Here is an 11,797-nt window from a genome sequence, read left to right as displayed (position 1 = left end):
AAATAAATAACCCATTTCTTTATATTACTTTATACTTACCACATTTAGTGGGGATGTGCAGTTCTGTACCAGTTAGCTCTTGGTCGCAATATAACCCCAACCGCTCTATTCTGGGCAGTCAGGTTTGTTGGTCTTGGCCGGTCTCCATGGCCAGGCTGTGCTCAATGATTTTGGATTTGATCAGCGCTTTTCTCTGTTTGAAATTTTCCACTGTGCGTACTTGAGACATCATTGCATTTGCGGAGCTTTTAGTTTGAAATCCTCTAACCGGAAATCTCCTATTGTTGCCAGCAGCAATTGCCAGCTTCACGGAGCTCTGTTTTTGTTGGAAGCCGGAAAAGAAGAAAAATCCAAATACTGTTTCGGTAATAGTTTTGGTGGATTTAGAAGGGTAAGCAAATATATCACTGGCTCATGTTTTTATGATATAGGGGCGTGAAGTCTCAATTAAATTAACGACTTGTCAAAGTATCAAACGTGGATAGATGGATTCGAGAACAGAAATGGGACATCGGATTTGTGTGTAGCATAGCAAACGTGTATTGCTTGCTAGCTAGCAATGCAGTCTGTTGTTCTGAGTTACGCAAGAAGCGCATTGCCAATTCCTGGCTTTCAAACGAACCGTTTGCTCTTGGGCAAAAGGAATTTTAGGATGTAGAACGACTAGCTAGATCGCCGTTTCCATTTCTGGACCTAGGTGGGCAAACGATTACTTTCGGCTTGGTTAGGTTAAGGTTACCTAACGACGTGGCTATGGAACAGTATGTACGATAAAGTTTCCATGCCATTTTACTCGCAGGTACACTCGTTTTACCGGCTGGGGTAGAAGTAATTTCACTGCGCACCTGGCGAGATTCAAATGTTATCTAGGATTTAAATGTAGGCTACTACTATATCTCTTACCTGTAAATACATGGACCGGTAGTTAAAGTTAAGCGATGTTTGAATTAAATAGTAGGGTAACAATTACTAGCTAGCTAAATTAGCTGTCGAAGTGTTGTGCAAGTCCCATTTAAAAATCTGGAATTTAGTTCTTAGGTTACATTCGCTACGTTTTGGTGTTAAATTACCATGGTTGAAAGGGAAAGGTGACACATCTAAGTTAAGGTTGCTATCTGGCCGTAGCCAATAATTCGAGAGGGTCGTAACTAGTATGACTATATGCCGTAGTCTATCTGGTTAAAGCGACGTGTCGTTGTTATCAAAATAGCACTGCAAGTCAATGTTACAGCTGTCATAAGGTTGCTAGTCTAGTTGCTGCGATAGCTTAATTTCTTAGCTAGGGATGTTAGCTAACTCTAGATACTATAGTTAGCTAGTTTATTGCTTATAGTCTCGGCTGCTGTAATTTTGTGAATGTCAACATTCAATGTAGTTGGCAAACGGTATCGCTAAGTAGACAGTTGCGACTAGTTATGCATTGCATTACAGACATTTAGCAGACGCTCTTATCCAGAGCGACTTACACTGTGTCCAGTTATACAGCTGGATATATACTGGAGCAATGCAAGTTAAGTACTTTGCTCAAGGTTACAACGGCAGTGTCCTACCTGGGAAGTGAACCTGCAACCTTTAGGTTACAAGACCAACTCCTTAGCCATTATACTACATTTGTTCTGTTTTCCTCAATGGAACAGTTTTTGGTGTGGCGAAAATGATTTGAATTGATTTTCACATGAGGCTCTGGGTGTAGAAGGGATTTCTCACCTTTCCTATGTTTGTTGCATGACGTGAACCCTCTAGGAGTGGAATTTAACCATGAACCTCCACGTCCTTTCCCAGAGGCCCACGATGCACGTAATCTGATGGTGGATGTTTTTTTTTAATTGAGCCCTTGGGGTGCTGTGTTAGGTGTTTTGTGACTACATGTTTGACATGCTGTTGATAAAAAACATGTTTCCATTAGTCTGTCTCCAGCTTTATCAGGTGTAAGTTACCTGTCCATATGGTGTAACTGTCATTTGGATATGAGTTGCTGTTTCTGTTCTCTGATGACGTGGATAAAGAATCAATAATTTGACAGGTTGCTTTGTACAGTACAAGCACCTTTTTTTGGGCATCAATCTGAATTCTTGAAGTTAGCTTATCAGCAATAGAACAAATGTCCTGTTTTTGGAATTTAGCACAGGACTTAAAATACAATAGCAAATTGCGGTAAAAGTTAAAACGAAGCTACAGTGTTCACCTGTGTGCGTGTCTGTGTTTGTGTGTGTGTGTGGGTGGGCGGGTGTGTATCTGTGCGTGTGTGTGGGTGTGTATCTGTGCGTGTGTGTGTTTGTGCGTGTGTGCGTGCGTGTGTGTGTGTGTGTGTGCGTGTTTTTGTGCGTGTGTGTGTGCGTGCGTATGTGTGTGTGTGCACGTGTGTTTGTGCGTGTGTGCGTGTGCATGTGTGTGTGTGTGTGTGCGCGTGTGTGTGCGCGTGTGTGTGTGTGTGCGCGTGTGTGTGCGCGTGTGTGCGCGCGTGTGTGTGCGTGTGTGTGTGCGTGTGTGTGTGCGCGCGTGTGTGTGCGCGTGTGTGTGTGTGTGTGCGCGCGCGTGTGTGTGTGTGTGTGTGTGTGTGCGCGTGTGCGTGTGCGTGTGCGTGTGCGTGTGTGTGTGTTTCCACAGTGTGACCTGACCAGGCTCGGAGTGCCGGACTGTGGAGGGTGGTGGGGACGAGAGGCTGCGGGACGGTGTCCCCATGTCAGCCCGAAATGGCTCAGCCAGCGATGCAGAGTGTCACATCTCGGAGGAGAGCCACGATGGCGATGCGGGGCTGGCGGAGCTGGGGCCCCTGTTAGAGGGCTCAGGGTGTGCAGGAGCTGCCAGGGGGGTAATTTCAGGGGTAAACCGGGGGGGAGGGGTGTAAGGTGGAGGAACAGGAATAGACACCATGCACAGCACTGGCGCATTTTACAAAATGTCCAGGATTGTTAATCTTGTTCAGGGCTGCAGTGTCTGCTGGTGCTTGGTGTGTTTCATCAGTTGTTGTATATAAGTAATTGATTGGTTAAGAGAGCTCATGCTTCTTTATTACATTTTTTAATTTTTTTTCTTTTCTTTTCTTTTCCCCCAAAAGCCTATATTGGCTGCTCATTTAAATAGGACCACAAAAAAAACCTCCTGACAGCACTGTAGCCCTTGAGGACTGGAGTTAGAGACCCATGATTTATGCTTTACACTGACACTAGCAAAACAACGTCCTCAGCAGGCTACTGGGTGGGCTTGAATGGGCAAAAGTGAACTGGGGAAAGTGCATTTAATAAACACCTCTGTCTTACAGGCAAATGTTCTGATAGCAACAAGGTGCCTATAATGATGAAAAACATGTTCTGACTCCTTCAGAGCAGAGGAACAGACAGTCAGAGGCTGAAGCTAAGGTTGTGGTCTCTGCAGGGGGCAACAGGGACTGCTGGGGCCTGTCCTCTCTCCGACAACGAGGAAGATGAGGACGAGGAGGAGGAGGAGGAGGGTGAAGAGGTGCGGGTGCTAACTCTGCCCCTGCAGGCCCACCACGCCATGGAGAAGATGGAGGAGTTTGTGCACAAGGTGGGTCCCGCGGTGGGTCCCGCGGTGGGTCCCGCGGTTTGTCCCCCGCCGTGCCGCTGCAGGGCTTCGGCGTGCGCTTGGTGACCGGGGCTTTGTCCCGCAGGTTTGGGAGGGTCGCTGGAGGGTGATCCCGTACCACCTCCTGCCCGAGTGGCTGAAGGACAACGACTACCTGCTCCACGGGCACCGCCCGCCCATGCCCTCCTTCCGCGCCTGCTTCGGGAGCATCTTCCGCATCCACACGGAGACCGGCAACATCTGGACGCATCTGCTGGGTGAACTAGGCCGCCGCCTCCCACTTCTTAAATTGTGTTTTTTAAAAATTTTTTTGCTGCTGGCGGGGAGCAAACATTTGCCATAGCATTTGTCTTGAGCACAGATTTGTCTGCAGAATAGAAACTTAAAACAAACTTTAAATGAAATCTTCGTAAGCGGCGTCTCTCCCTGTGACAATTCAAAACCATTTATTTTATTATAACAATCGCACGCACGCACGCAAATACCTCTTCATCCAGTGCTCCAGCTGCAGTGAAGGGGACATTGCGCTGTAGAGGGTTCCGTCCTTCAGATGAGACGTTAACCCCAGGTCCTGACTCACTGGACAGGGCACTTTTCAGAGGACAATGAGTGTCAACCCTGGCATCCTGGTGAAATTCCCACTAAACCGAGAGCCTAATCATCCCATAAATCCAATTGGTGACACAATCCCTGGCCTTCCCGACCCGGTTTTATTACCCAAGTCATCACTGCAAACGGGAAGAGTTTTCAGTTGATCCACCTAGTTAAATCAAGGTAAAATAAAATGAATAAATCCGCTAGGTTTGACATTGCTGGCAGGTGACAGGTTGTTTCCCCGGCCTCTCCACAGGTCTAATTCTGTTCCTGTTCCTGGGCACGCTCACCATGCTGCGGCCCAACGTGTCCTTTATGGCCCCGCTGCAGGAGAAGGTGGTGATGGGGATGTTCTTCCTGGGCGCTGTGCTGTGCCTCTGCTTCTCCTGGCTCTTCCACACCGTGTACTGCCACTCCGAGAAAGTGTCCCGCACCTTCTCCAAGTAGGATGCCCCCCCTTGTGGCTGAATTTGAGCCCTGTCTCCACCTTGGAAGCCCTGTGAATTATGCCCTGCAGTGGTTCTTTGACCCAGACCTGGGGGTCCCTGTGTGTGCCCGTGTTATATAGCCATTCACACGATGATTGCGGAAAACGTGTTTACACACTTTTTTCTGTAAACATGTTTAAGCTGGTATTCCAGGTTTGGTTTGTTGCTATTTGCTTTGTGTTTGAACTCATCATTTTGCAGGACTGATTTTGATTCAGTGTCCACACTCTTTCTGAAGGGGTCACTCACCATCTAGCACATAACAGCAAATAACTTCATCCAAATGATTCAGAAATGTTAACCAAATTTCCAAAAAGTTGGCAAAGTCGGCAAGATTTCCATCAACTACTGTGAATATTCTGAAGAAGGTGCAACAAGATTGTGTAATCAGAAGAGTGCCAGCCAAACATACACCGCCATTTTATGGGCTTTCTGGAGCAGAAGCTCCCCGTCACATCATCATCTAAAAATCTGTTTCATTATCGCATCTTCTCTTTATCGATACACCAACTTTTCCACCTCAGCCAAGTGTAAAAACTTTTTTGTGATATTTTGGCTTTTTCTTTTTTTTTCTTCTTCAAATTTCAGGCGTTTCCACTCAGGTTAATAATGTGCAAATTGTTGCCATTAGGGGACAGGGGGGCTTTTCCTCTGTTAAGCACTTGGCTATCAAACTAGCTGGTTAGATAATTCGGCCACCTTCTTGATGACCGAAGGTTTTTGTGTGGTTTTCCAACCTCCCTGGAGCAAAATATTATTGTAGTTAGATAGTTTGCCCTTATTAGTTACATGCTAACCTTATCTGTTATAATTTTATAATCTGATTCCAGGTAAATTTAGGTTGTGTTCTGTTCTGAGATTAACAAAATATAATAATATATTTAATATTAGTACAGGGGTTCCTTCAATCATTGCTATTTAGTATAAAGCTAGCTAAGTTAGTTTATTATAACTGGAGTGATTTCATTCCGGGTAGTTATTTTTCTTGTTACTTATTCAACACTTAATGTTAGATAAAAGTGCCTTATTTATTTGTGCCTAGGTTTTTGCTGCTAGTTGTCCAGAGCCACCCACATGTTTTTTTAAATTGTGGTCTTGGTGCTTGTGTTTTTGGCAGTAACTTGCTCTAGATAGGGAGAGATAGGGGGATAGTTAGGGGGTAAAGATGTAGCCAAGGCTGTGTGAGGGTTGCAGGATGATCGCGCTTCTGGAAAGCGATTTCCAGGGCGAGTTTGTCTGCTACCATTGCCAACTGGTTGAGCACCTCAAGAGCACATAAGGGCTTACCCAGTGACACCAGCTGATTTTTTGATATGGAGGAGGATATGGTGTTCTATGGTATCAAAGGCAGCACTCAGGTCAAGCAGGACAAGAACAGAGATACATTCACAATCGAGGGAGAGAAACAGATCGTTCAATACTTGGGCAGGGCTGTCTCGGTACTATGATGCTTCCTAAAACCAGACTGAAACCACTCATACACATTGTTATCCTGTAGGAAAGAAGATAGTTGTTGTGCTACACATTTCTTAAGAACTGTTGATAGAAATGGGAGATTTGAAATGTGTCTTTAGTCAGAGTGTGGCTGAGGGTGTGGGTTAGGCTGTGGGTTAGGGCTAGGCTGTAAGCCTGGCCTAAGGGTACTGCCCGCCTGTGTTTGCAGGTTAGGGTTAGGGTTAGGGTTAGGCTGTGGGTTAGGGTTAGGGCTAGGCTGTGAGCCTGGCCTAAGGGTCCTGCCCGCCTGTGTTTGCAGGTTAGGGTTAGGGTTAGGGTTAGGGTTAGGCTGTGGGTTAGGGTGTGGGTTAGGGTTAGGGCTAGGCTGTGAGCCTGGCCTAAGGGTACTGCCTGCCTGTGTTTGCAGGTTGGACTACTCCGGCATTGCCCTGCTGATCATGGGCTCGTTTGTGCCCTGGCTGTACTACTCGTTCTACTGCTCGCCGCAGCCCCGCCTCATCTACCTCTCCGTGGTCTGCATCCTGGGCATCGCCGCCATCATCGTGGCCCAATGGGACCGCTTCGCCACCCCCCGCCACCGGCCCACGCGGGCAGGTACGGCCCCCTCCATCCCGCCCAGACCCAGGCTGTTGCCTGCGGTCCATCCAGGAACCCTTGAACCACAACCACGTCCTGTCTCAGGTCTGGGTTAATAAAACTGGGGGTGGGACAGTCATAGGTTGACCTTATGTGTAGAAAATGGAGAGATTATTGGTAACAACCGAAAGTACAACGGCAGTGTTGACTGGTGGATATGCTGCTGGGCGCCCTGTGGGTATCCAAGCATAATGAAACAGGCATGAAGATGCTTTGAAGTCCCCTTTTCCTGCAGGGAATTCAGAAGAAGAGTATCCGCCAAACACTGTCACTGTTGGTGTTTTTGTTTCGACCAGCATATCTTGTGATTGGTGGAGCTTATTTCTGTTTTTTAATGGAAAGCTGATAATCCTACAGGGTTCTGTGGTGACAGTACCAACATCTGACCCCTACTTCAGTTTCCTTATGGATATCCAGGATGTAATATCCACCAGTCACTGTCAGTGGTTTTCTATTCGTTACCCGCATAATGAAATTGGGCTGGGGCAATTCTAGCCTCGCCGTGCACACAGAAAACAGAAAAGCGCTCCACCAATCACTAGCACAGTAACAACCCAGAGAGCAATGGCTGTGATGATTAGTGGATATATGTCCTGACACCCTGTGTAAATCTAGGGAGTCATGTCCATTATGGCCATCATAGCCAGTGTTGTTCTGGGGGGCTCCTTTTTTCTAAGAATTAGACCACTCTACAACTGTCTCTGTCTAACCCCCATGTTTTTATCCTAGTCTCTTGTTCAATTTTGGTGATGGTGCATTAGTTCATAATCATAAGCATATCCTGCCACTGGTCCTGTTGCGGTCATGCACGTTGGTTCACACCCTTGCTATGTGGCTCCTCTCTACAGGGGTGTTCATGGGCCTTGGACTGAGTGGTATCATTCCCACAATGCACTTCACCATAGCCGAGGGCTTTGTGAAGGCCACCACCGTGGGCCAGATGGGCTGGTTCTACCTGATGGGTGCCATGTACATCACTGGAGCCGGGCTCTACGCCGCCAGGATCCCCGAGCGCTACTTCCCCGGCAAGTGTGACATCTGGGTAAGGTCCACACTACAGCAAGCTTCCATCCACTGCAAGCTTTCATGCTGTGGAAGAACCAAGCTGTTCTGCATTTCTCACCACTTTCACCCCTCTCTCTCTCTCTCTCTCTCTCTCTCTCTCTCCCCACCCCACACCTGTCTCCCCAGTTCCAGTCACACCAGATCTTCCACGTTCTGGTGGTGGCTGCTGCCTTCATACACTTCTATGGCATCTCTAACCTTCAGGAGTTCCGCTATGGGCTGGAGGGGGGCTGCACCGACGACTCCCTGCTCTGAATGTACCCACCCCACCCCTACACCGCCAATCCTTCCTCCACCCCTGCACCACTTTAAGGACGGCCCCTGCACCTGACACCCCTTCCCCACCTTCCCAAGCGCCAATGGAACTCTGAGCGTCGCATCACCAGGGCTATTCCTGCCAGTCTCTCCGCCAGTCATATTCATTTCACTCGACCCGTTCGGACCCCACAGCGCATCTGTACTTTTGTAAATCCAAGCAGGTGCAGTCACCAGATGCACGCTAGGCCAGGAGGGGGTGGGTGGAGGAAGCGGCAATATGCTGCTTCTCCTGTTTCTAGGCATGTTTCTGAGGGAGACTTCCTGTTCTTTTGTCTTTAAAGCCTCTCTCTTATGCCTGGGTGCCGTAGGGTGGATGGCAGTCTTGGGGCAGACGGGTGAATGCCAGCCTTGGGGCAGACAGGGTGGATGCCAGTCTTGGGGCAGACGGGGTGGATGCCAGTCTTGGGGCAGACGGGGTGGATGCCAGTCTTGGGGCAGATGGGGTGGATGCCAGTCTTGGGGCAGACGGGGTGGATGCCAGTCTTGGGGCAGACGGGGTGGATGGCAGTCTTGGGGCAGACGGGTGAATTCAGTTCAATTCAATTTTATTTGTATAGTGCTTTTTACAGAGCACTGTCACAAAGACACTTTACAGAGTAGCAAGGCAAGAGACAGAGCAAACAGAGCAAACAATGCCAGTCTTGCTTTCTTGGTCAGCAGAAAATAGGGGGTGTGGCTGTAGACGGTGCAGAGCAAATCAGTGTCCAGGAGGGAAGGTGATGAGAAGGTGGGTGGAGTTGCTGCTGGCCTCAGTCTCGCTCTGATTTCACCATCGAGCACAAGCCCATGGCTTCTTGCTTGCTTGCTCTAGCTCGGACAAGCACTTTTACAATGCCTTTGTTTCCCTGCATAAAGTTCCATAATGGCACACTTGTGCCAGCTGTGAAGAAGAATGGCAAAGCGTCAGCAGGCACTGGATTTTCGGTAGCAGGGAGCCCTGATTCTAAAGCACACCCACCAGCTATGGGAGGTGGGATGGGGCTGTGTAGTCCTCAGCTGAGATGGTGATCAGTTTATTGGAAATTCTGGTAATTGGGTGAAGAGGTGTAAATGTGTGTTGCCTGTGGAGGGGGGGGGCAGTGGAAGGGAATTGATCAGTAGTGGGTAGAATAAGCAAAATTGCTATAGTTCTGTACAAAAATGTATAACTTAAGGTGGTTGAAGACTTTTTGCTGCACATCCCAGGCAGTTTTTGGTTCAGCGGTTCACTTAAATCATTCCTCAAAGCATGATTAGATGGTCATCATCAGACTCCATGGTCATTTGAATGGATTTAAAAGAGAAAGATGGCATGTTTAACCATCTCTATCTATACATCAGACACAACTACTTGGAGAAAGTTGGATTGTTGGGGCCACAGTTGAAGACTCTTGCTTCATTGGCCTTGTTGGAAATTCATTTGTAAAATCTGTGATGTATTGTCATTTGTTTGATCTTTAATGTAAGCTTGTGAATATGTGGCCCTGGAAGCGGACTGTCGGGAGAACATGGAGCACCGTGGCATATGGAGCGTGCCACTGAGGACTTCATTTCAAGCAACACTAAAAAACTGCAGCGGGTAGCATCCGGTTCACTCCTTCACATTTCCTTTTTCACCTGGGATGGCCATTGGGGCCCGAGTAAAGTGACTGAGGCAGAAGCAGACCATAGACGCATGGGAGGGCATGGCTGAACCAGCAGCATCCATGCTGATAATATGGCGAATGTGCAGTACATAAACAACTAAGCCACAATCAAGTGTTCTTACTGGAAGCACACCTGGTCAATGGGTTATGGGAGTTATGGCTGTGTGTGGCTGGGGAGTAATTCTGCTGTGTCTGAGGCTAGTTTTAAAATGTGACTAGGCTCACTGATGATATAAACAATAAGGCTGTAGGAGATATAGTTAATGGTTCTAGAAAAAGCCCAAATGAAATGTAAACTGTCAAATGTGTGTAGCCATTTAGCATTGAAGCTGCTGTAATGGTGCAAAGGTCACTCTTGTGTAAATTGATATGTTGTAGGTTCTCATAAAGCAGCCATTCATATACTTTATTGAGCAGATACAATCTGAACCTTTCTGGTAGTAATTCCTGGTGGACAGCATAATTGTAATATGTAGTGCAGAACACTGCTGTTTTCCTGATCGCTGTTCATCGTGAAGTAAATTGTGACTTGGTACCATTCATTATTATGTACCAGTGAAAATGGTTAATGTCTGACAAGGTTTATTATTGTGTAGATTTTTGTTAATTTCCAGTATTTTCCTGTGCCTTAAGCTAATGGAAAAAGACAAAAAAAAAACCAAGATTGAAATGGCCTGTGTCGGTATTAATCACCAAGATACAGGGCAAAATATGTTGCAGAATGTATGAAATTAGGGCAGTTTAAGTTAAATTTTTAGAATTGTTTTTATTTTTATTTTCTATAATTATTTCCAAAGCAGAACAAATCGGTGAAACGTCAAGTTATTTCAGCTGCTGTACATAAAACAGGTGTTTTCCCCCTTTTCAAGCCTGCTGTAGGTTGGGTGCTAATATAGACTAAACTTCTCTGTACATTCATGGCCTTGTGTTGTCCTTTTCTGTAGATCCACAATCCTCATGAAACACACTGTCCACCTAAATGTAAAATGTTATATTAAATATTTAATAATTCTTAAAATGAGAATCTGTGTCAGTGTCTGTTGAATTTGGTACTCGTGCAGTCAGTGTTTTTAACCCTCATTTTCCAGATGCAAAAATTGAGTGATCATGCCTTTTCATTTTGATTTTAAAGTAAAGTGTGCCAGTGTAAAGCAAAAAGTCAGAATAAATATATTGCATATAAAAAATAGTAAATGTATAGTAAAATACCCAAGGTTCCCCTGTCCTATAACACCTGCATGTTGTTATTGCATTCGAAAGCGACAAGCTTTCTGCTGGCCGTTGAATCCTTTGTATTCACACCTTTCCACCCTGCATTACTTTAAACGTCCACCAATCGCATATCACCAAGTCTCTCTTCACAAAGAAATGTCCGAAACAGAGATCAATATTATAACATTGGTGTCATGGTAATGGGTCACTAACAAACAACACATTAATCATATTGGGATGGCATACCTACCAAGTTACCCACAGAAATAACCGCAACAACCACAGACTCTCAGCCCTTAAAAACATTCATTTCTGTACATTCTGACCCCATTTCAACAGCCAGAATTCATGAACAACTTCACACGTCCACAAAATAAAGCTCCAAACTAAGGGGATTTTGCGCTTTCTCCTTTTTCTTTTTCCAGCCAGAAATGCTCCTAGCCCACAAAGAATGTCTCCCTATTGGTCATTTACTTACACCAGCCAATCCTTCACCTACACCAGCTAATCAAAATCTCACATACACATGCAAAATGGACTTGTATCTTTTTCCCCAAGAAACTTCCCATAATCAACAACAGCTAGTCAGTTTGTGGCTCAGTGGTAATGTTGCGGTCTATAGATCATTGAGTCACGGGGTCAAATCTCACCTGAAGTAAATCTCTTAAACATGCTTTTTTTCTCACTAATAATTGCCTATTACTTATCAACTATTGCTTTTGCACCACATCTACCCAGCGTTCACCGAACGTACACACTGCATTATGACATACTCATTCAGTTAACCAATATTGCCAGGCCATATGGATTCAACCGGAGCTCAGCTGTGCTTACTGGCCTGTCTTCTTTAAAACCATG

General features: G+C 46.2%; 1 protein-coding gene across 3 annotated transcripts; it reads left to right on the top strand.

Annotated features, from left to right (window-relative positions):
- The first annotated feature begins 274 nt into the window (after nt 1-274).
- Nucleotides 275-10,751, top strand: LOC135235008 (adiponectin receptor protein 1-like). Of its 3 annotated transcripts, XM_064300196.1 has the most exons (8): nt 275-391; nt 2,608-2,812; nt 3,325-3,528; nt 3,632-3,803; nt 4,397-4,583; nt 6,490-6,677; nt 7,568-7,761; nt 7,911-10,751. In XM_064300196.1, exons 2-8 carry the CDS (start codon nt 2,681-2,683, stop codon nt 8,037-8,039), a joined length of 1,206 nt encoding a protein of 401 aa, XP_064156266.1. In that variant the 5' UTR covers nt 275-391; nt 2,608-2,680; the 3' UTR covers nt 8,040-10,751. The 3 variants fall into 3 exon arrangements, with proteins under 3 accessions (XP_064156266.1, XP_064156265.1, XP_064156267.1); XM_064300195.1 differs by lacking the exon at nt 275-391 and having other exon boundaries at nt 2,568-2,812; XM_064300197.1 differs by lacking the exon at nt 275-391 and having other exon boundaries at nt 2,569-2,812; nt 3,376-3,528.
- The last annotated feature ends 1,046 nt before the right edge of the window (nt 10,752-11,797 follow it).

Source organism: Anguilla rostrata, chromosome 11, assembly GCF_018555375.3.
Source record: "Anguilla rostrata isolate EN2019 chromosome 11, ASM1855537v3, whole genome shotgun sequence".
Classification (NCBI taxonomy): Eukaryota; Metazoa; Chordata; class Actinopteri; order Anguilliformes; family Anguillidae; genus Anguilla; species Anguilla rostrata.
Note: the sequence above shows the minus strand (reverse complement) of the source record. Positions and strands in the feature narration are given on the sequence as shown.

Excerpts from the sequence above, each read along its gene's own strand:
- LOC135235008 (XM_064300196.1), top strand. The coding sequence starts at position 2,681 with ATGTCAGCCCGAAATGGCTCAGCCAGCGATGCAGAGTGTCACATCTCG. Across the intron at positions 2,813-3,324 it reads GTGCAGGAGCTGCCAGGGGG|AGCAGAGGAACAGACAGTCA; the intron begins GTAATTTCAGGG and ends TGACTCCTTCAG. Across the intron at positions 7,762-7,910 it reads CCGGCAAGTGTGACATCTGG|TTCCAGTCACACCAGATCTT; the intron begins GTAAGGTCCACA and ends CTGTCTCCCCAG.